Source organism: Erinaceus europaeus, chromosome 4, assembly GCF_950295315.1.
Source record: "Erinaceus europaeus chromosome 4, mEriEur2.1, whole genome shotgun sequence".
Lineage (NCBI taxonomy): Eukaryota > Metazoa > Chordata > Mammalia > Eulipotyphla > Erinaceidae > Erinaceus > Erinaceus europaeus.
In genome coordinates, this window is record NC_080165.1 from 47,198,060 (window position 1) to 47,222,871 (window position 24,812).

A 24,812-nucleotide genomic window follows, 5' to 3' on the forward strand; every position below is an offset into this window, starting at 1 on the left:
TCTTCTATTGTTAAAATTACCATTTAAAGATATAATGCAAAGTGTTTATTGGTGTGTTTTGTTTTGGGAGACCACTGCACAACTCTTATGGTAGTGTGGGGATTGAACCTGGGACTTTGGAGCCTAGCCATGAATGTCTTATGTATAACTATTATGTGGTTTCTCTGACCCTACAAAGTGCTTTTTACTCCATAAAACTTTTCTTAAAAAACAAAATATACACTGTCATACTCAGCACTTAGGTCCAAGGTAGCAACAGTACACTGGCTGTCTTCAAGAAAACAGTCCTAGAGTCTCTAGCCTGATACCAGTATTACCAGGACCTAAACCAGCATTCACTGTCCTTGACACACTAGTAGCAGATATGGGCTTAATTTTCAATTTCACCAATTATTTCCTTCTCCAGGGTCCTTCAGAACTCCACACTCCCACCCCCATTCCATCTGCTTATGTGTAATACCCTATTTTCACCTATAATCCAATACCGTAACCAGAAAATAATAGATGAGTAATAGGTGAATGTCCTCATTTATAACCAGCACTCTAAACATTTTCTTTTTTTTTTTTTTCAGTCTCAGGGTTATTGGTGGGGCTTGGTGCCAACACTATGAATTTATGGCTCCTGGTAGCCTTTTTTTTTTTTAATTGAAGAAGACAGAGAAATTGAGAGGGGAGGGGGAGACACAGAGGGCAGAGAAAAAGACACACATGCAGACCTGCTTCACCACTTGTGAGGTATCACCACACAGGTAGGGACCTAGAGGCTGGAATCTGGATCCTTGCATGGGTCTTTGTGCTTAGTACTATGTGTGCTTAACCAATTTTCGACATTGGGCCAAATTAAATCACCACAATGATGCAATGAATAAAACTAGTGGCCAGGAGAGAGCTCCCCTTGTAAAGTACAAGCCTTACCAAGTTCAAAGTTCTGGGTTTGAGGTTTAGCACCACATGTAATCACCACAGACAGCATCAGTGGTAGTTTCACAGATGGTGAAGCAGCACTGTAGTCTCTCTTCTATTGAAATAAGAAGACTGAAAAAGTCAGTTAGGGAGTAGTGGGGTTTCACAAGCACAAGGGTCTGGCACCACAAAAATGAAAAAAATTAAATGAACAAAACCAGCTTAAGTGACAATAACTAACCACACAAACACTGTTTATTTTTAAATTCTTTATTATTTGGAATATAAAAGACAGAAGTCCTATAGTATATCCTTTATGTGGAAACTTTTTTTTACAAGTGAAAAAATAAATACCTCTTGGAATAAAGGCTTATATGCTAATATGTGCCATAAAAAAGTAGAGTTTTAATATCTGACAAAATGTCTGTGCAAAGAAACAAATGCATAAACACATTACTGCTACATTAAGGCAATATGAAAAGTATACGCAGAAATCTCAGTAAAGTGACAGTGTCGTTTTCTAGCTTTAACACAGCTAGTATTGCACCCAATAAGGTTATCTAGGTTTCTGATGGCCTAGAATACCCACAAGCTGACCAGCGATCAAAATGCCCAACTGGGAGTGGAAAACATCAAAGCAAGAGAAACAAAAATCAATCCCTTCTAAAATATATGGAAGGGAGACACCAAAAAGTTAATACTTAAGTATTTAGCTAAAAATAAAAAATAATGAAAAAAAAATAAAGGAAAAAGTACTATACTATAAAGTTTTTCCTGTGATAAGGCTATAGAAGGCTTGATAGCTCAAGCAAAGCGACCCCATTGGGTGAAGCTAGAGTGGGAGAACTAATGACCACACGTAGCTTACAGAACAATATTCATCTCAGCACTGTTCTCCCACCCCAAGGAACACATGGTCTCTTTACAATCTCAAAATAAAATATTCTACCAATTTGAGAGGTATAAGGAGTGCTTGACTACTCCACAGAAATCTTATAACCAGACCAGTAGCATTTTATAACTGAAAGTCCTGTGGGGAGGGGGAGGGAGGAAAAAAAAGAACTGGAAGCTGCCACATTGAGTTCTGTTTCCACTAGCTTGACTGCTTTAAATATGACAACGTTGTTGTCAACTTCATGAAAGTCACAAAATTGATTTTTAAATGTTTTTTGCCTTCCAATCATTCTTGAACATGTTATAAAAACAGAAATGACATTAAGATGATGACTAGTTCCTTAAGAAAGTTCTTTCTTTTTTCCTATTAAAAATGTTTGGAGCTCAATGACCATACAAATAGAACCAAGTAAATTCTTAAAACTATTCCTTACAAAATTTTCCATAGGTAGGAAACTTACTTTGAGACACTTTAAGGAGATTTACAACATCATTCCCTAAACAGTATCCAGTATTTTTGGCTATGTTGCCACTTCACTGACATTAAAGATTTACCTTAATCCTTTACTTGATCATAAAAATGAATGAACGTGCAAGGAATGTGTGTGTCCTAGAACTCTTCCAGGTTCTCACCACTGGAGGTGCCAATTCTACGCAGACTGTGTATTTCAGCTGCAAGAAGTTGTTGTAGTCTTTTTCGTTTTATTAAATGCTGCATGGCAGATAGGTGTTGGAGTATTTGTCTCCTCCACAATCTATCACCTTCATCATTTACCACAGTGTAGTTCACGCTAACATGGCATATCCAGTAAGTGCGCAGCAGGAATCAGATTACAGTTAGGTTGAGAAGACTGGTGTGGGTTGGAAGATAGACGTGCTGGACATGCTCTACCCTCGACCTGCAGACAGGACATGACTGGAAAACAGAAACCAATAGTACCTGTGATGACACTTTTGAAGATTTGCGTTTTCCAAGTTTAGTTGTAATTCCTCTTATTTTCATTTTTTTAAACATATATCTTATTTATTTATTGGATAGAGACAGAGAAATCCAGAGGTATGGAGAAGATAATGAGGAAGAGAGACAAGGAGACACCTGTAGCCCTTTCACCACTTGTGAAGTTTTCCCCCTGGAGGTGGGGACCGGGGCCTGAACCTTGGTCCTAGAGCACTATAACATGTGCACTCAACCAAGTGTGCCACCATCTGGCCCCATATTTTCATTTCTAAATAAGTTGTGGTCACTAGTATTCCTAGCTTTCAAGTGGCAGAGAGCTCCTCTTTCTAATGGGTTTGAAAACTTATACTCTGTATATGTATGTGGTTAAAATTTAATAATATGGAAATGTATAAGGAAAGACATGAACTAGATTTTATTCAAACTCTGAACAAGGAGCATGAAATAAAGTGATCCTTAAAGACTGCTTGCAATGCAGTGAGGTTGTAGTCCCCGCATGGTCATGTTGGGCACTGCCAACAGTGATGAGATTTCTGGAGACACTGTGTCCCTGAACCTGCTGGCTGTTGGAATGTGGCCTTCTTCAACCACAAGGGGAGCTATAGACACAAATGTCAGAATATTTGACTGGAAAAAGGCAAATCCATAACGACTCCTGGGAAAATGACTCATCATAGTAGCAAAATCTACTTTTAGGAAGGGCATAGGCATCCTGCTGGCTAATTATGTAACCCTAAAAATAGTTGAAATTAGCATCTTTTGATGTTACTTAGGATTAGTTTTACATATAGCCACAATTATACTTAGGAAAACAGCTCTGAGAAATAAATGTGAATTTAACACTATTCTTGCCTTTAGGTTCATGATTAGTCAACAATTTGTTCTGTATTATATCTTAACTCTTTTTCAGCGAGCAGGTTCCAGATGATAACCATGATGCCAACCTGACTTCCTTGGCAGACGACCCAACGAAGTGTCCTAGAGCCCTGCCTCCCCATATCCCTGCCCCACCAGGGAAAGAGAGAGATAGGCTGGGAGTATGGATCAACCTGTTGATGCCCATGTTCAGCAGGGAAGCAATGACAGAAGCCAGACCTTAAACCTTCTGCACCCCATAATGATCCTGGGTCCATGCTCCCAGAGGGATAAAGAATGGGGAAGCTATCAAGGGAGGGGATGGGATACGAAGTTCTAGGGGTGGGAATTGTACCCCTCTTATCCTATAGTCTTGTCAACATTTCCATTTTATAAATAAAATTTTTTTTAAAATGTGAATTTAAAAAAATCTTATGAGAGTAACGTACAAAATGGGAAAGACAGTATGTATGAGTTGGTTTGCTTACTTTTAACATTGATATCAACATTAGTTTGACTTGCTAAGTGATAATAGTAAGAGGCCCTAGAAGCACTAGTAAAAAATCATAAATAATCAGAATAAACAACTCAATAAATTAACTACAAAACAAAATTCTCAAGTATTCTTTTCTAAATATATTTAAGTAAATAATACAGATTATTCTCTTAAGTGGCAGACAACAGAAAGCAACACAGGGAGGAAGTGCTGAGTTGACTCTCTGGAGAACAGTCTTTGGTTCACTGATAAGATGTTTTATCTTGTGAATTGGCACCTAATTTGCAGATGCTGGAAAAAAGTCTCCTTGAGGAGTTATGTTGATAAAAATACTATGTTGGTCCAAGATATCAACAAAATAGGAAAATGATAGGTGTTGATGAAGCTGTGGAGAAAGAGGGACTCTATTACACTGCTGGTGGGAGTGCAAGCTGGTACTGTCCCTTTGGAAGACTGTATAGATAGTCCATAAGTTAAAAAGGAACTGCCTTATGAAATACCACTCTTAGATACTTATTTTACAGGGCACATAAACACTTAATGAAAGGGACATATGCACCCCTATGTTCATAGCTACATTATTCATAGCCAAAGACTGGAATATATATATATATACTACTCTGCAATCAAAAAAGATGGTATTGTTTCCAGAACAGGAGGTAATTATGCTCAATGAAATAAGAGGTAAGAGACAACTATTGGATGGTTTCACTCATATGTGGAATCTAGACCTGGAATACAAGACCCTAGGGGAGGAAAAGAAAAAAAAAAGAAGGAAAAAAAGTGAAACAGTCTCTAAGACTTTGTGCAAACTATGGTAGTCACCACTGAGAGGGTGAGGACACAGAATTTTGGTAGTGGGTGTTGTGTAGAACTATACCCTGCAGCCCTACAAACTTGTAACCTACTATTAATCATAAAAATTAAAAAAGTAGGGAGTCGGGCGGTAGCGCACTGGGTTAAGCATACGTGGCGCAAAGCGCAAGAACCTGCATAAGGATCCCGGTTCGAGTCCCCGGCTCCCCACCTGCAGGGGAGAAGCTTTCACAGGCAGTGAAGCAGGTCTGAGGTGTCTATCTTTCTCTCCCCTTCTTTGTCTTCCCCTCCTCTCTCCATATCTCTTTCTGTCCTATCTAACAATGATGACATCAATAACTACAACAACAATGAAAAACAACAAGGGCAACAAAAGGAAAAAATAAATAAATAAATAAATAAATAAGTAAATAAAAATAAAGAACCCAAAATATTTCCAAAGACCTTTTCCAGGAAGAGAGAGACATACTTAGTAGTGCACTAGCGAGTAGTTCCAGCCCTATATTTACAAGTAACTGAGGGGTGGAGAGTGGCTAGGATGACAGGACAACTGACACTCCCTCACCTGGAGTTGGGTGGCACAGCTCTCACAGCACACGGTGTGGCCACAGGGACAGAAGGCCGAGTTGATCTCCTCCTCACAGCACACCATGCACAGCATGGCTTCCTTCAGCTTTCTCAGTTTCTCCTGGAGGGCTCTGGTCTGCTGGCAGCTGAGGCCCTCACAGGTGTTGCAGTTGAGGCCATTCTCCGTGGACTTTAAGGGAGAGTTTGGAGGGCTGTGATCGCTTGTTGAAACAAGGTCTACCACACCAGCATTGTATAGAGCCCTCCTGGCATGGTCATAGACCTCTTTTGAGGTTCGTTTAATATCAAAGACATACTTCTTGCCAAGGTTAATATTTTCATTCAGAAACAGAGATGCCAAGTGACCCTTCAAGTCCCGGCTATACTGCATCATGACAGCACTGGTCACCGTGTCACATCTATGGGGAGAGATTGAACATTTCAGTACTGACAAGCTTGGTATTTCCATGACTCAGATTTGTAAGCTCTGCTGTGAATAAGAATATTCATATCTCCATTTAATATTCTTGTTTGCCTGCTTGGAAGTAACACACCCAGTCAACACAAAAGTTTTATGTGTGTTAACTATTTCAGTGATTCTATTCTTGTTTCTTAAGTGTCTCCAGAGCAATTCTGCTAAAACTTATAAATATAGGAAAGAGTGAGTGTACACCTCTGCAGAGAAGAGCTATGTCCAAAGTAGCTTATGGCAAAAAAGGGCTTCTTTCTTTGAAATCTTGCCTTTATACTAAAAATATAAATGTTCTACAAACACTCCACTCTGCTTCACAATTTGTGCCAACTTTAATATAATTAAATTCCCTGTCTTTAAGTTTCCAATTATTTGAATGAAATCAAAATTCTACTTTAAAGCACTCTACTCTGAAATGAGAACATTAATCTGGTTATTAAAAAGAAATTCCTTACTATGTATGTATAGTGAGAATTGGGAGAACATCTCTACCAGGAAGAAGAGAAGACTTATATCATCCTGCCAAGAAATGATGGGAGAAGCTGCTGAGCAGGTCTGGAAGACAAGAGGTGTTCTGAGAGAGTATGAAATAAGCAGCAGAATGTGTCTACAGCACATGTAGACACACTTGCTATGGGAATGGCAGAGAAGTGTTAATCAAGATTCCACTGAGGGGGGCAAGTGGCAGCACATCATGGTTAAAACACACAGATGTGCAAGGGTTCAAGCCTGATCCTCACCTGCATGTGTCTCTCTTTCCGCTCTATCTCCCTCTCCCCTCTCAATTTCTGTGTCTATCCAATAACCAATAAATAAAAACACTAAAAAAAAAATTCCACTTCCATAGCAGAAGCTAAATGTCCAAAAGTGGCTGCTTTCTTTTTTATTATTATCTTTATTTATTTATTGGATAGAGACAGGTAGAAATCGAGAGGGAAAGGGATGATAGGCAAAGAGAGAGACAGAGAGACACCTGCAGCCCTGCTTCACCACTTGTGAAGCTTTCTCCCTACAGGTGTGGACCAGGGGATCAAACCTGGGTCCTTGCCCATTGTAACATGTGCCCTCAACCAGGTGCACCACCACCTGGCCCCAAGTGGCTGCTTTCTTAAATGCTATACAAGATTCATCAACACAACAATGTAACAAGACAGTAGAAGCCTTGCTGTCAAGTGAACAAAGTAGCACTGAAACTTAGGTTATGGGCTATGGCAAGACCCTAGGGGAACATCACAGTACTTGCCTGTAGAAAGCATGTGTCTCTGTTATTGCTCGGTATAGCCCGCTGGCTGCTCTGGTGCTGATCATCTTAAATAAGAGTACGATGCTGTTTCCAGACTCCTTGGTGACAGTCAGGTACACATTCTTTCCTGACTGAGTGGCCATCTGAACCACAGGGTAAGCAATCCTGTGAGAACAAAAGAGATAAGTGGGCAGAGAAAGATTTTTCACCCTGTGTAACTCTGTAGGACTCTGGTATGCATATGGCCCAGTTATGAAAGTATCCATGTGTTTATTTTCTAACCAGAAAGGGGGGTTGTGAAGGAGTGGATGGGTAGGAAAAAGGAGGAAGGGGGGGTGGTAGAGTAGTTACCTATTCATTGGACTAAAGTCTTCTTTACAAATTGAAATGCCGTCAGGTCCAACCCCAATGAGCAATTTCTGTCCTTCACTGTCCCTCACAGAATGCCATTCTATGCCATAGTTCTCCATTGCTGACACAATCTGCAAAACCTGGTATTCAGCTGAAGCCTGGCTGGTTCCCTCCAGTTCTTTATGCTTTGCAACAATGCTGCAGTATACCAAAAAGAGAAGAGTGCAGTGAGATTAACTTCCATTTCACTAGTGAATTATATTGATATTGTCATTTATAGATCACTTGTTTTGTATTATTCATATTTTTAATAAACAACATATTTATAACTGTTGCTTCACTTATTGAGCAAACATATAATACCTGTTCAAGATGAAAATTATTAAATATTCAGTAGAAATATTAGGGAACAGAGATGAACTTGAAGAATTATGAATAAGATCTAAAAGCATATAGCTAAGAACTCTAGGAGCCTGAAAGATTTCTTTCTAGGTTGGGCATATGCCTTCCTATGCACACAGCCCAGGTTTGCGTCCTAGCACACCACAGGGAAGTACCACAGCACTGAAAGAAGCTCTTGTGCTGTGCTATCTCTGCAGCCACTCTATCCGGGTGAAAAAGTGACCCAAGAGCAATGAGATTATGCATGCCCAAGGTCTGGTTTCGCAGAATACAAACCCAGAAATTTGTAGTATGTAGAACTTCTCATGTACATTAATAAATCATGTTGTATTACTATAAGGGTCTGATTAAATGGTTTGCATAAAGGATTCATTTGATCTACTGCAGCTAATCCTCCAGTATAATCCTTAGAGATTCCTATCTCTTGGTATTCAAGGTTTTGTTTAATTTCCATCCTTTGAGTGTAGGTTGGATTAATGTCTTGCTTCTAATGAACAGAATATATGACAGAAAAGATCAAATGTCACCATCATCACATACAGTTGAGACTAAGTCACAATGAGACTTTTAGCTTCTGCATTGCCATTTTTCTCTTACTCTGCCCTGGATGGCCTGCTTGGGTGAAGTCAGCCATTATATTATAAAACAGCCCCATTGAGAGACCCATGTGATGAAAAAGGCTAAGGCTTGTCAGCAAGCCACATTAGTCAACCTGCAAGTAGATCCTTCCCTCAGTGGATACTCCAAACGAAAGTAAAAACTTCACTAACAGCTTGACTGAAATCCTGTGAGAGATCTTGAGCCAGAGAATTCAGCCTAGCTACGGACAGATTCCTAAACCACAAAACAAAAAAGATGTTTGTTTTTTAACTGCTAGAGAGAGATGAGACCACTGTTCTGCTGTTTCATGCAGTGTGTGTGTGTCTCACACATGAAGGTAAGGAAGGCATGAGCTATATTGCTGAGTTATCTCCCTTGTTCCATGCTGGCTGTTCTAAGTCACTAAAATCTGGGGTCACTTGATGATACAGGAATAGAGAAATAAGATGCCTATTTTAGGCAACCTGATTTAGTACTTGCTAGGGAGAAGAAAATATATTGGTAGAAATTTTTATTTTAGGAGATCTGCATTCTTGAAAGGCCATACAAATTATATAGCATTTCAAATAAAGACAATAATTCTGCAGATTATGTTTTGTGTTTATAAATTTCTCAAAGGAAAGGCTGAGTCTGTAGAAACTCACTGATAAAAATGGGCTATGGTCTAGTCTTCACCTCACAAATTATCTGTATATACTACAGATTTATTTTCTTCCGGAAATGCTTGTAATTGTGATAGAACTATGACTATAAACACGAACCTTATGTACAGACTCACCTGTTTAAGGTGGCACTGGAGAGCTCCTTTGCACATAGTTCCTCAAAGCTATACTTGGCGGTGTTCTGGTTGTAGTCTCCAAACTTGGTCTGAGCCAGGAGGGCACTGAGTTCCACAGCCTGCTCTGAGGAGCATGGGAGGTGGCCTGCCAGGAGGGCCTCCTTGATATGCAGGAAGAAGATATGCCTGCAGGACAACACAAGGATGAGGCTGTGCTGGAGGCTCACAGGACAGCAAAGTCAACCTGCTCAGTAGTTTCACAATCCCTTGTTAAGTAGAAAAACAGATTACTTAAAAAAGCCAAACTAAAAGGAGTTTGGTGGTAGCACAGCGGGTTAAGCACACGTGGCGCAAAGCACAAGGACTGGTGTAAGGATATGGGTTGGAGCCCCCAGCTCCCCAACTGCAGGGGAGTTGCTTCACAGGTGGTGAAGCTGGCCTGCAGGTGTCTATCTTTCTCTCCCCTCTCTGTCTTCCCCTCCTCTCTCTCCATTTCTCTCTGTCCTATCTAACAACAATGACATCAATAACAACAATAATAATAATTACAACAATTAAAAAAACAACATGGACAACAAAGGGGAAATAAATAAATATAAAAAGATTTTTACAAAAAAGACCGTAAAATTATTTTAAAAAAAAAAAGTCAAACTGAAAATGCTTACCAGTATTAAATCTTTCCTATCACAAATATTGAAAAAATAGTCTAAGGATTCAGTTTTTCTAGTATAAAAAGTGAAAGCCAAATAAATGTAAGATCAACTCAGTAACATTCAAATTACAAAGTGTAAAAAGAATTTTGTATGCTTCTGGTATTCTCATTTTTGAAAGAGATTATGTTAGAAAAAAGCCTTTGGGACTGGGGAGACAGCTAAACCTATTGGAGCATCAACTTGCAACCCTGAGTGAGACCTCAGAGACTGTAGGTTCAAACCCCGGTACCACCTTTAGCCAGAGTTGAGTAGTGCTCTAGTCATCTCTCTCTCTCTCCCCCTCTTCTCATTCCATCATTCTCAAAATCAGTCAATCAATCTTACAAAAGAGAAAAAGAAAAAAAAAACCCTTTATCTTGTCAAGGAACTGATCTTATGAATCTCACTTTTATATAAATGAGTCCCATATTTTTGGTCTTTGTGTCAATTTTTCTAAGAATTATATTCAAATATCCAACTCTTTATAGACTTCTCTATTAGAATGTTTTCTTCAGTATTCCAATTTCAGCTCAGTCAAAATCAAACTCATTGTTGCCTTTCTAGATTATTTTTTCCTCCCACTGGAAATCATGGACTCACTATTAGCCCATAAACTCATTTTTGACTCTTAACTTATTTCCACTTTTCTGTGTCTGAAAACACTTTAAAATCAGTTTCATTCTTCCAGTTTTTAGGTCCTCTGTCCTACTTTCATCTCTACTATCGGAATTTATAATTCCTCCTATGCTCTAAGCTGTTTTCTCCTAGACTTTATGCTAATCCACCTTCCAAGCTCTGTTTCTCAAAAAAACTCACCATTTTTCTGCTCTAAAATCCTTCAAGTGATCTCCATTCTGCCCAAGAAACACAGTTATCAGTTTCCTGGAGTCCGCAACTTTCTAGTCATTACATTTTGTCATTCCCTCCAGCTGCTATCACCCAGGAAGGAACAATTCCTCTTCTTGGAGAAGTCAAGATGGTCCATGGCTCTGTTTCCGCATCCTGTGTTCTGAAGGCCATTGGTTCATTCATTCCTCTGTTACAGTGTTTGGCATATTTTAATTTCTAATTTGTTGTATGTAAGCTAACTTCTTGAGGGCCTCTAACTTTAGAGCTCTACACATATATGTAAAGTTGCCTATTGTCTGTAATCATACTCTCATGATAACTTCAGTTTATGTGAGCCTCTCCTGGTTGTGTACAACACTATTTCTCATTTGCTAATAGATATGTCATTCTTAGAAATGCAGAGAAAAATCCAGATTGTGTTGTCTACCAATCTGTATTGCCCAAGATTCTTTTGAAATAGATTTGCTTATTTACTTTCAAGTAATAGAGAGACAGGGAAGGGTACTAGGGTGCTGCTTCTCACTTCTATATGCTTGGGATTGAACTTTTGTCCTCTGGGGCCTCAGGCACTGTATCAGGCACCATATCGTTTCTTCTCCAAAACAGAAGATTCCGGGTGCATCTGGGTGACAAGTCTAGCAGATGGAGACTTGTCTCAAGTGGCCTCTCCCAGGGCTCTGTTCTGGCTCCTACGCTATTTAATATTTACATCAATGACCTCCCAGAAACTTCTTCAAGGAAGTTCATCTATGCCGATGACATCTGCTGTGCAACTCAGGCATCCAAGTTCGATATCCTCAAGGAAACACTCATGAAAGACATGTCTCTGATATCTGATTACTGTAAAAAATGGCGACTAATCCCTAGCACTGCAAAAACAGTATCATCTGTTTTCCATCTACACCATGCCTCGGCCTCGCGTGAGCTTAATGTGCAGCTTGGCGATACGAGAATCCGGCATGAAGCCCAGCCAGTCTATCTTGGCGTTACTCTCGATCGCACTCTGTCATTTCACAAACATCTCATAAAAACTGCAGCAAAGGTGGGCGCGAGGAATAACATCATTGCAAGACTGGCCAGCTCCTCATGGGACGCGAGCGCTTCCACACTACGATCATCATCTCTGGCATTATGCTATTCCACTGCAGAATACTGTGCCCCAGTATGGTTCCGTAGCCCCCATGTCCACTTGGTCGATTCCAAATTATATTCCTCCATGAGGATAATTTCTGGAACCATCCATTCCACCCCGGTTCCATGGCTGCCAGTTCTCAGCAACATCGCCCCGCCAGATATTCGTCGGGATGCAGCATCATCTAAGTTCATTTCCCACGTCTACGCTCGACCGGACCTGCCAATATACGCGGATATCTTCGCCCACCCTGTCCAACGCTTGATGTCTCATCACCCAATATGGTCCCCTACGCCTACACTTAACTTCTCTGTTCCAGACTCTTGGAAACAGAGTTGGCAGTCAGCTGAGGTAAAGAACAAACACCTCATCACAGACCCCTGCAAGCGTCAACCCGGCTTTGACCTAGCACGTTATGATTGGGCCCTCCTCAATTGCTATCGAACAGGCCATGGCTGGTGCGCCGCTATGTTCCGTCGCTGGGAAGCCAGAGACGACCCGAACTGCCCCTGCGGCAACAGACAGACTATGACCCACATAGTCAACGACTGCCACCTCTCCAGATTCAAAGGAGGTCTCGAAACTTTACATCAGGCTCAACCTGACGCTGTTGACTGGCTACGGAAGAAGGGCAAACGCAAGAAGAAGAAGGAGAAGGAGAAGGAGAAGGAGAAGGAGAAGGAGAAGGAGAAGGAGAAGGAGAAGGAGAAGAAGAAGAAGAAGAAGAAGAAGAAGAAGAAGAAGAAGAAGAAGAAGAAGGCACTGTATTATTGCCCAAGGTTTAAATAAAGCATCAATACTACCACATGTAGACTGTCCTACATTATAGTTTATTTCGTTGATACTTCTTGAAACATACTTAAGTGCTACATTATTCTTTATATTAACAGAATTTCACTCATTAGTAAAGCTATAAATGCTACATAAGTTCAGCTCTTCACCTTGGTCAAGTGTGATATTCAAGTTCTCAACCGTGTTCTTATTTATATACTTCTCTGTGTCTGATGTTCCAACTCAAAGGTATAACATGAGAGATGTCAGAAAAAGAAATAGGAGAAAGAGAGACTGGAAATTAAAGGGAGGACTCTATTGAGTGTCTCAAAAATGTCAGGCTGGCAAGAGCCAGTAGTCTCTCTATAACAAAGAGATATTTACATCCAACATTCTGTGCATTATATAAGATCAAAATACGAAATACTGCAGTTTTTCTCTTCAAAGTCCCTATGAAGACATCACAGTAAGAAAGTATAACCACGCTGGAGGAATCTTCAATGCTGTGCTTGTGGTCTCAGCCTGCCTCTCTCCCTCTCCCTCTCCCTCCCTCTCTCTCTCTCTCTCTCTCTTTGAGCAGTGAAGCCTGGGCAATGATGAGAGGGTTGGTAGAGGACAGAGAGAAGTGCAGGGTAGAGATTCAAAATCAATCCAGAGTCTCTTCCTCAATGTCCCCAACTATCTTGTGGGTAGTTCTGGAGAGGTACATCTACTTCTGGAAACAGCTGACAAAAATCACTCCACATTCTACATTAGACTACAATCAACACCTTGCACACGGGGGGAAAAAAAATCCTCCTCCTAACTTTCTGTTAAGATTCTTACTGCATTTTGTAGGTCTGTGACTATAAAACAACCTTTTCATTTCAAGTCCACAGATTATTTCTCATGCACTACCTCACTGCTAAGGCCTGCACTTGGGTTACATGGTGAACATTATTTGATAGTTTGTCTAGATGAAACTTATACCCTTTCAGCATAAAGGAACATTTTTCTAGCAAGGTAAGTCTAGCTACAAACTGGCTTTTGGATGAAAAGCTTCTGCTCTCCAGAACAGTATTAAGGAGCAGTGACAGCAAAGGTCGCCAACTGTGTGGAGCCATCAGCTGACTATTTAATGTTCTCTTTTCAAGTGGAAAGATGGCAGAGCATGAAGAAACATCTTTCAAGAAGGAATCCAGTAGTTAGGGTAGCTTTGAATCAAGTATTTTCTCCTATTATATCGTCTTGAACAAGCTGGTTTGTATTTATCTCCTTGATTTCCCCCTTCTTTTCATGTAGAGGAAAGATTATCAATAATATCAAAACTAGCAGATGTAGTGAAAGAAGTTCAGCCAGTGAACTGTTTTCCCTAAAGGTCAAAAGAGCATTGCTTATCTAATTCAATTTAAGTGTTCAAATCAGAAACAGAAAGATAGCCAGTGGAAAAGAAATAGTTGTCTTAATCAAATGTCTGTGAATGTGTCCTACAGGCATAAGCTCACACTGCACTTTCTAAACATTCTTCCCAAAATTCATGATTCTTCAAGCTTTATGGAGTTACTAAGAACACGTATAACTCTAATTTACAGCTAACATTTTGGAATGCAGAGGGTTAGCAGGAAACTCATTAAGGTACAAGTGAATTTACACTTTCGGTAGCACTATGAAGACAAGAAATGATATGCAAAACTTGAGTTAAACTTTTTCACATTCTTAATATATTATTATTTCAAAGCAATTGAATACTCCCACTATTTTAAAAATGAATTCCTTTCCATAAATTTAGGGGATGAAGTAATATCATTTATCTTTTAAGAACTCTCCTCTCAACATGGATTTGTCCCTTAAAGGAATCATCTAGTAATCAGAGCAAAACTTTCTGCAAACCAACTGGGAGTTGTATTCCTGCTAATCATGAACTACTGCCTTCCAGTTAAAGAGTCTTTTGTGGCACAAGAGCAAAGTACATACACATCTGTATTCACTGCTAACTTAAAATATGAGCAACCTAACGCATCCCTTAAATAGCTAAATAGGGTCAGCAAAATAGCCCACTTGGATAGTGCAGCTGTTCTGCCATGCATGCGACCCAGAGTCAAGTCCAGCATCCATGCGCTGAAGGAAGCCTCAGTCATGAGGTATCTTTCCCTCTCTCCTATGTCTCTCTCCCTATCAAGCTGAAATATTTGGCCCCAAATGGTAAAGCCAGTGACTAATTAATTAATTAATTTAATTAAGTGGCTAAGTAGTTATTTTGAAAAACTCTCCAATCCCAACTGTATTTCTTTCAAAGACTTAACTGAAACTGGCCATGATTAGTAACTGCTGGTGCCCTTTTATTTAGTTCAATGTCTACTGAGGAGCCCACCTTCTAAATGCCTCAAGACAATGAGTCATTTAACCACATCAGTTTATTTTAAACCCAGTCATGACTGCCAAATTATATTCGAAAACTATGAGAACAAAGCAGATTTACTATAAGAATGTTTCTGTTTTAAACTCTGGTGTCACAAATAATCAGTACAAAATGAATCATAGACTTAAAAGTAAAAGCTAAATCAAAGCACTTTTAGAATAAAAACAGAATAGAGTTGTTTTTTTTTTTTTTTTTCTTTCTCCAGAGTGGTGAACCACCGGCTTCTGGTGAGGACAGGCTTTGAACCTGAAGCTCTGTCTGCCTCAAGTCCATGGGCAGAGCCACTACACCAGCTCGGCACTCTCAGAGTATCTTCATAAATTGAGAGCTGGCAATGATTTCTCATAATGTAAGCAAGGAAAACCCATAAAAGAAAATGGATACATTTCACCAGAAATAACAACAAAAAACTTCTAATCAAAGACATCAGGAATACAGCCAAGTCACAGGAGAAATTATGTTTACAAAACATATGAATGGCAAAGGACTAGTGTCTAGGTTATATAAAGAATCTATACTGCACCAAAGTAAAGGACAGTAATACTTAAAATGAACTGTCATATCTACTATACTCTGGAGGTTTTGCAACTGAAAATCCTGCTACACAGTCAAATAACACAGAAGACCTCCATGATAATTTAAGGAGATCTTTCTCAAGCCCTACAACACAAAATAGTAATCACTGATAAATTTCATCCAAAGCAGTTAAAAACTAAGGAGGGTATGGAAAAGGGAAACTGTCAACTTAGAAAGTGACTAAACCTCACACCAAAGAATACTGGAGCGTATACAATTCTATGGGACCATGGTGGTAGTGCACTCAGTTGAATACATGTGTTAAAGTGTTCAAAGACTCAGGTTCAACCCCACAACCCCTACCTGCAGGAAGAAAATTCACCAGTGGTGAAGCAGTGCTGCAGGTGTCTCTTTCTCCTTTTCTATAGCCCTCTTCCCCGTTTCTCTCAGTCTTTACCCAATAAATGAATAAACAAAATAAAATTAATTTTAAAAAATATTTTATTTATTTTCCTTTTTGATGCCCTTGTTTTTATCGTTGTTGTGGTTATTATTATTGTTGTTACTGATGTCGTTGTTGCCGGATAGAACAGAGAGAAATGGAAAGAAGAGGGGAAGACAGAGAGGGGACACCTGCAGACCTACAGGTGGGGAGCTGGGGGCTTGAACCAGGATCCTTAAGCTTTGCGCCATGTGCGCTTAACCTGTTGCGCTACCGCTTGACTCCTATAAAATTATTAAAATTGTCAATTAAAAAAGATGTTATGGGAGTCGGGCTGTAGCGCAGCGGGTTAAGCGCAGGTGGCGCAAAGCACAAGGACCGGCATAAGGATCCCGGTTCGAACCCCGGCTCCCCACCTGCAGGGGAGTCGCTTCACAGGCGGAGAAGCAGGTCTGCAGGTGTCTATCTTTCTCTCCTCCTCTCTGTCTTCCCCTCCTCTCTCCATTTCTCTCTGTCCTATCCAACAACAACAACAACAATAATAACTACAACAATAAAACAACAAGGGCAACAAAAGGGAATAAATAAAATAAATATTTAAAAAATAAAAAAAAATTTTAAAAATTAAAAAAAATAAAAATAAAAAAGATGTTATTCTGCTACAATGATACCTGTCCTAGGTAAGCTATAATGGAGGACAATTTCACTGTTTAATTACTATCTTTTTCTCAACTATCCAGATTAGTGGGAGTCTGTGAGACATGAAAGAGAAGTCTGATCAGGTTTCAATGGGATGTGACTAAGAATAAATGTTCCTGGTAGTGCTGGAACTAACTGTATCTCACTGGCCAGACACTAATTTTCATTTAAATATTTAGATTCTACTTATGTGGGTGGGTTGGGTGGGCGGTGGCACATCAGGTTAAGCACACATAGTATAAAGCATAAGGACCCACACAAGGACCCCAGTTTGAGCTCAAGCTCCCCACCTGCAGGGGGGGGTCACTTCACAAGTAGTGAAGCAGGTCTGCAGCTGTCTATCTTTCTCTCTCCCTATCTTCCCCTCCTCTCTCAATTTCTATCCTAGCCAAAAAAAAAAAAAAAAAAAGCCACAGGTGCAGTGGATTTGTAGTGCAGGCACCAAGCTGCAAAAATAATCCTGAGAAAATAGATTCTACTTATAATGAAGTATTCAAAATGAAAAGTTCACCTTGATTACATTAAAAATCAGACTTTCTCAATGTTCTCTTAAGAGTTCATACAAATGTTTAAATGTCACATATTTAAAGAGACTGAAAAGAGGTCCATGGCTAAGATAAACATTTATATTCTAGCAAAAAATAGAAACTGAGTAGATAAACTAGAATTCATAAATATGACTAATATTTACTTTGGGTGCAGCACATACAAGTCTGTCTTAGCCTTAAAAAAACAAAACCTTTGAGCATATTCTGTGTTTGAACATGGGAGAAGTGGTGTCAAGATTCCACTCTTAGGCATGCACTTGTTATGAAAAATATAAATGCAGGTCTGGGTAGTGGTGCACCTGGTTAAGTACACGTTACAATGCACAAGTACCCAGTTTCAAGCACCCTGTCCCCACCTCCTGCAGGGGAAAAGCTTTGTGAGTGGTAAAGACTGCTGCAGGTGTCTTTCTCTCTTCCTCTCTATCTTTCCTTCCCTCTCGATTTCTTACTGTCTCTGATAAAGAAAAAAATATATAAATGATACTTTTAAAACAGGTAAATACTGCTGCAGCAGCATCTTACAGAACCTAACCACCCTGAGTCACACAGGAGCAAATTATGTAAACAACCTATACCAATGCTGACATTGCTTTAAGTCTCTGAACATAGTGACAGACAATGGGTAGGTTCAGTGTGATTCAGCTCTGACTGTGCTTGAGATGATCATATATTCAAGCTGCCTATAGACTGAATGTGGCACTTACTCTGTAGGTAATCACATTCAATGATGCCATTTTCTATAGATTTTCACATGTATAACTGATCTTTGTTGGGAAACAGGGATACATTGGATTAGTAAGTATCCAGGATCTACAAATTAGTTAAAATTATGTAAGATTTTAGCTTGAAAACTATCAGAGTTTCAGAAGTGATCTAGGCAAGTGGTAGTTCATGTCAGGAAGAATAAATACCCACAATAAGTAAATAGTCCAAGGTGAGGTGGAGGAGGTGAATGGAAGAAGGTTAAAAGAAATGTCAAGCACTGAACCAAGAACAATCACTGCAACATTTCTTCAATGGCAAGATTTCTTCGTCTCAACTTCTCAGTTTATATAGAAGCAAACCTGAAACTGTTTTAATAGCTATAAGAATATTCAGTATGGGGAATTGGGCAGTAGTGCAGTGGGTTAAGCGCAGGTGGTGCAAAGTGCAAGGACAGGCATAAAGATCCTGGTTTGAGCCCCCGGCTCCCCACCTGCAGGGGAGTCGCTTCACAAGCGGTGAAGCAGGTCTGTAGGTGTCTGTCTTTCTCTCCCCCTCTGTCTTCCCCTCCTCTCTGTAATTTCTCTCTGTCCTATCCATCAATAACAACAATAATAACTACAACGATAAAACAACAAGGGCAACAAAAGGGAATAAATAAATAAATATTAAGAAAAAAGTGACAGTTTAAAAAAAAAATAATATTCAGTATGTCAGTTAGCCCCTCCTCACAACTCTCCCCTGCCAAGTTCTTAACTTGATTCAATAACTATTTATGCAAATAGACTGAGGATACAAAATTGACCTGCCACCTGTCTAAAGGACTTTATATTGTTAGAGAGACTGACCATAAAGAAGCTGTCACTTAAGTAAATATAGTGTCACATGTTCATTAAATGACATAAAGAAAATCTATACCATGTCCAGGGTGAGTTTAGTTTCACCAACAGGCCTACAGAAAGTTTTCTAGAGACATTGAGGCCAAGATCTGAAGGACAAGGGGAACTAATCAAACCCCTCACTGTTGTTCCACTGAAATCTTGATCATTTATAATTCAGGATCAAAGCACTGCTTCAAGCATCTAGTTCAGGACTCACGGAGTCATTTGTGTTTTTTCTAGGAAAAGAGAATTCAGGTGTAGGTGAGTCTTAGCAAAACAATGCTAACTCTGGCAAAGATCACAGAGCTCTGCTAAAATGTAGCAAAATTAGGAGAAAAATTACTTTACTGGCCGTGCATGAGATAATTAGGTCTCTGAAAATGGAGCATATAATTCTCTAATCTTTAGTTTTGAAGCGTTGACAAAATATGGTCTAAATTGCTGTGAATGCAAGAATTTCAATTATTTCATATCTACTTCCAGAATATATTAGCTTCACTTTTAGTTTTAATTGATAATATGGCAAACATCTGCTGATAATACCTGCTGCTTCCATCTCTGAAATGTGCCACCTGAGCCTAAGACTCTCAGGTTACTTTCAAGATTCCTATTTAAGAGCAAACATAATCTGGCTAAAGAACCAAATCTTTAACTAGGCAAAATTGGAGTCTCGATTAACTTTTTGTATTAAGCTATGCAGCAGACACTTAACATGCTTTTTTCTATTTTCAAAGAAATGTATTTGGGACAATAATGTGGGGAGAAAGCAAAAGCAAAAATGTCTATTTTTAGAACAGATACATAAATCTCTAATAGGTGGTAGCAAACATGAACTCACCCCAAATAGAGGACTTACCCCACTTCCCATCCCCCATATGGGCTCTTTCTTGTTCCTCATTCTTACATAAAAATCATTAATTTGATATGAATTAATAAACTGTTTCCCAGTTATACTGTGAGCAGACTACACTAATTGACCACATAGGACAACTTGGCCAAGAAATACAGTACTATTTAATAAACTGCCCAACCACTTCTTATATACTAAATCTAAATGTTCCCTCATGACTTTGAAACAGTAAAAAAAAGAAAAAGAAAAAAAAAAAAGCAGCTTCTAAAACTGGACTGCAAAGCTGAGTTTATTTACCGCATGCACATATTTTATTTCCACATCATTTTACATAAATGACAAAAATTAAACATCAAAATGTTTATTGTGCTACTAGTTTCATCTTACTAACATTAATGGAAATTAAGTATTTTTGTTCTACAGTATTTGCATATAAAGATATTAGTTGTAATTACACTAGACCCATTACAATCTCTGATCCTAATCAAAAGGTACAAATAAAAATTACAAACTGTATTACCTAGCTATTAAAGTGGAATACTACATAAACTCTAGGTGACGTTTTCCTAAAATTCTGTATTTCAGATAAATCCAAAAAACAAGTTCATATGATATGATATAAATAAGAGGGTGAGTGAGAGGGAAAGACACCACAGCACTGAAACTTCTCTAGGTGGGTGTTGGGCTCAAACCTGGGTAAAGCAGTAAAGCAGGAACCCTGGTAGTTGAGCTATCTTGCTGGCTCTAAATCCAGTATTTCAAAAGCAACTGAAATTTTACATCTCAATAATTTGTCAGTAATATTTCAAAAGGAATTAAAATCAATTAAAAGTATCTAGTCTAACTAGGTATGTGTATTCTTTGAATGCTATTAAGTATAAGTCTCAGGAGTCAAAGTCAATTGAGTCAATAAATTAGGGAATATGATCCCAATTCTAATTCATAAAATGTCTCTATTTCTTAAATGAATAAAATGGATGGTAATAGGTATTAACTCAACTACAGAAAAGCACAGGCGAAAACCACGTAATAGTAAATTCTAAAAGTCTGAATGTCTTCATAAATATATGTATTATTATGACTACAGTCACTGTTCAAATCTTGTATCTGGACCTTCAAGCTTAAAAAAAATAAGTCTGCATTATTGAAATAGGTTTGTATATTAGAGGCACTGAAATGATTACAAATTTATGACATGTCATAATGTAAACTCTATTATTTGTGTTATATATTGCTTTCCTCTTGACTACAAATTATCACACTGAAATGCAATCTGGAAGCTTTTTTTTTTCTTTGCCTCCAGGGTTATTGCTGGGGCTCAGTGCCTGCACCATGAATCTTTCCCCCTTTTTGTTGCCCTTGTTTTTGTAGCCTTGTTGTGGGTATTGTTATTGTTGATGTCATTAGTTGCTGGATAGGACAAAGAGAAATGGACAGAGGAGGGGAAGACAGAGAGGGGGAGAGAAAGATAGACACCTGCAGCCCTGCTTCACCACCTGTGAAGCGACTCCCCTGCAGGTGGGGAGCCAGCAGGGGGCTTGAACCGGGATCCTTGCACCTTTGCGCCACGTGCGCTTAACCCATGCACTTAACCCGCTGTGCTACCACCCGACCCCCAATCTGGAAGCTTTTTAAAGGATATTATTTACTTTATGAGAGCTCTCTGAGACCAGAGCACCACTTCAGCATATGTATAGATATTGCAACTCGAACCCTGGATAAGAGTGTGTTTATGCTGAGCCACTACTTGGTCACTTCAATCCAGCACCAAGTATAAACACAACAAAAACACCTCAAATATTTTGTTTGGAAAGGAAACCACATGTTCTAGTTGTCTACCACTACTGGCGGCTTTCAATAATGCAACAATCTTAACTCAATAGTCATATGTAGTGTACTTGTGAATTGGAGTTCGGTAGTCCTGGTCCACCTTAACAAAGATGGCTAAAACATCCTGAATATACAAAGGCTGGACAATTTTTGCAGGGTATTTACTTTCAGGAGCACTGAGAATTCAATGTAATACTTTGCTTCAGAAATAAGACATTTCACCACTTAAAACCTCTTGTAAAGGAAAACCCAAACCCGAGATTTCAAATTCAAATAATAGTATTTCAAAACAGGCTTCTAGTAGTTCTTTGGAAAATGACAACAATAAAATGGCATGTTATCAACACTCAAATGATATGTTCACTCATCATCACACAAAATTTCCACTCACACTGTTCATGTGTATGGCACATTTCCAAACAAAAAGCCTCAGAACTTAAATCCAAAGTTTGCTGTGTTTAAAAATAGATGTGTGTTCTGCCCACCCCGATGCTATTATAAGATTAGGTTTCTTGTATTTCAGAGATAAACATAAAATATTAATTTCTTAGCTTATCCTTGAGTAAAACAGTCTAGTGAAGAAAACATTTTCTGTTTGAAGAAAGAAACCACATGCTCCAGTTGTTAACCATGACTAATGAGTTTTTAGAAGAGAAAAATCAATCATCTAAACACATGTGTGCAGTCTATCTATGGGTGAGACTTTGGCAACACTGGCCTTAAAATCAGTTTCTAAGTTTTTGAGAGGCTTAAAAACTTTTGAAAGTCTGCTTTAAATTTGACAAAGTTCTTTAGTACACTCTGTAATCTGACACTGTGCTAAAGAAGTTGACCAAGTTTAAGGGAACTAGGAGGAACTGTTTCCTGCTTTCTGTTAGAGCAATCTACAATGACCTATAGTAACATTGCTGAGGCAGAGGTTACTATCGGGCATTAGATGCTACTATCAGGAAGTCAGGCCTTTTCTTTCTTTTTCATTTCTTTTCTCTTCTTGGTGTTGTGTTACTGATTACAAATATTCCTGAGAATTCATTCCCTGCTCCCAGTTTATAAAAACAAGACAAAACAAAATAAAACAAAGGATGAGTTGGAAAACCTATGCCAGGTCAATGTAGCTCCTCTTCACCTCAACAAAAGGGCTGTGCTACAGAAATCTTGTTTATGAACCCACTCACTCTGTAGCAAAACAAATGTGTCCCTAGACATCTTTGTGAAGGCGCACTAGCTCTTTCTAGAAGGAATCAAAGGTCTATTCGACATTGGTTTATCTTAGTGTCACGTTACCTAGTCTGCTCCTGCAAGATGAGATGAGGTTCAACGAAGAACTTGACTTTCAGTTTAAGACGGTAAGGGGCTAGCCCATCCATCTGCTGGGAGATTCGGTTTCTCAGGTTTAGCCATAAGTTTTCACCTTTGCTACCCGTAAATTGCAGTCCAAAATAATCAACTTCTATAATTCCCAGACGCCTGCACACCTAAAACAAAAATGCATGCGGTATGAATGAATAAATGGTGCATGTAAGTCAAAGCAAAATCAAGAAATTCATCTAAGGTTCTTGCTTTTTACATTATCTGGCTGTGTTAAAATTCCTGTTGAAAGAGCAAAGTTCTCAGGTTCTAGTGATACTGAATTACTGGCTATACCATACAAGCTTGTCCTTCTTTTAATACCTGGAACATGCCAGTTACAGGAAGAGTAGTCTTCAAAAATAACCTTCCAGAACTGCAAAGAAAAGGGAAACCACAGTATTTTTCCTTTGCATTGCAGTCACTGGAATTCCCTCCACCTGGACTACTTGCGTAGCTGTTTTGAAAGCCTCTAATCTGGACAGTTTTAACCATCTGGATAAAAGAGGGGAAAAAATCAAGGAAACACGCCACAAGTGTCAACTAAGCTTTACGAGAGATTTATCCAAACACATCAGGTCTAGGCAATTTGGAAACACTGCGTGTCACTGGAAATCAAATGTGCTAGCTGTCACACTTATGTGCACTGTTTGAAATCTTTCCTCTTTTACTCCGAAGGAAACGCATGCTGCTTAGACAACCAAGAGAGAAGATGACCCAAACGCAGGTCTTGCTCTCCCCAGAGCTGGAGGTGCAGGCGACTGGCCCATTTGAGAAGCAGCTAGAGACAAGGGCCTGGAGTGTCTGCAGAGTAGCCGGAAGGACCTTGGATCGCCTCCAGCCACCTCATTCCGGGACGCAGGTGGAAGAGCCAGGCCCCAGGGAGCCCCGACCGGCGGCATCACGCAGACACCTGCGGCAGGTGTGCTGGGCAGCCTTCTTCTCTGAAAGTGCGGGGCAGGGCGGCAGGCCCACGGCGCGCATCCCCCGCACCCCAGGCGCGCCAGCCGGGCTCGTGGGGAGCCCCAGGTTCGCAGGGAGGAGGGGGCGCCGGGGCTCGCTAGTCCGCCAGTGCCGCCGCGTCGCCAGGTCGCTGGAACACCGAGCACCCGCGAGGCCCTCGAGCCTCCTGGTCCCTGCGGGGGCCCCTGGCCCTCACCTGGTTGAGGCAGTCCTCGCCGTTCGCTTTCGCTTCCACCTCCACTTCCATCAGCACCGCGTCTGGCCTCGTCACATAGCACAGCATGGCTGGGGCCGCCGCCGCCTCCTCTCTGGTGTGCGCGGAGCTGTCGCCTCGCCACCGCTCTACCCCAGCCCAGAGCCCAGCGAGGGTGGCTTTCGGGGGGCTGCGACTCTGCGGACCTCTGCCCAGCGCTCCGCGGCTGTCGCACCCACCCCGCCACCCCGCCACCCCCGCGCCAGCTCGCACGCCTCCCCGGCTCCCCGCGTCTCGGAAGCAGCGCCACACTCGAGCAACCCAACTGCTGTCGCCGCGACAGGGACTTCGCTAATATAGTGACCCCGCCTCCTTCGGCTGGGACACCCGCCAATCACCACGGTCTCACCCCTCCTCCGAGGCTTCGCCAGCCAATAGCAGCATCCACTGAGCCGCGGCCCTTCCTCCCAGCGCCGACTGATTTGCTCCGGCGGCCAGGGGAGGTGGCAGCTTGCGGGCGCTGCGTGCTGCGCGGGGGAGGGAGGCCCCAGCAAGCACCGATTGCTTTTGCCCGCTGGGCGACGCTGCTAGGAGTGAGCGATCTCTCGTGGCTGCGAGGCGGGGGCGATTTTCTGTCTGATTTTGAAAGACTAAAGATTTATGC

General features: G+C 40.4%; 1 protein-coding gene across 2 annotated transcripts; it reads right to left on the reverse strand.

Moving 5' to 3' along the window:
* Positions 1-1,157: 1,157 nt before the first annotated feature.
* On the reverse strand, positions 1,158-24,485 carry MYLIP (myosin regulatory light chain interacting protein). 2 transcript variants are annotated; one of them, XM_007539270.3, is made up of 7 exons: positions 24,152-24,484; positions 22,930-23,120; positions 9,336-9,521; positions 7,556-7,753; positions 7,205-7,369; positions 5,488-5,908; positions 1,158-2,713 (listed from the first exon to the last, which is right to left on the reverse strand). In XM_007539270.3, the coding sequence occupies exons 1-7, from the start codon at positions 24,236-24,238 to the stop codon at positions 2,624-2,626; spliced, it is 1,338 nt and encodes a 445-aa protein (XP_007539332.1). In that variant the 5' UTR covers positions 24,239-24,484; the 3' UTR covers positions 1,158-2,623. The 2 variants fall into 2 exon arrangements, with proteins under 2 accessions (XP_007539332.1, XP_060045313.1); XM_060189330.1 differs by lacking the exon at positions 1,158-2,713 and adding an exon at positions 4,305-4,491 and having other exon boundaries at positions 24,152-24,485.
* Positions 24,486-24,812: the final 327 nt, after the last annotated feature.

Excerpts from the sequence above, each read along its gene's own strand:
- MYLIP (XM_060189330.1), bottom strand. The coding sequence starts at position 24,238 with ATGCTGTGCTATGTGACGAGGCCAGACGCGGTGCTGATGGAAGTGGAG. Across the intron at positions 7,754-9,335 it reads TCCAGTGCCACCTTAAACAG|CATTGTTGCAAAGCATAAAG; the intron begins GTGAGTCTGTAC and ends GGTATACTGCAG. Across the intron at positions 5,909-7,204 it reads GAGACACATGCTTTCTACAG|ATGTGACACGGTGACCAGTG; the intron begins GCAAGTACTGTG and ends CTCTCCCCATAG.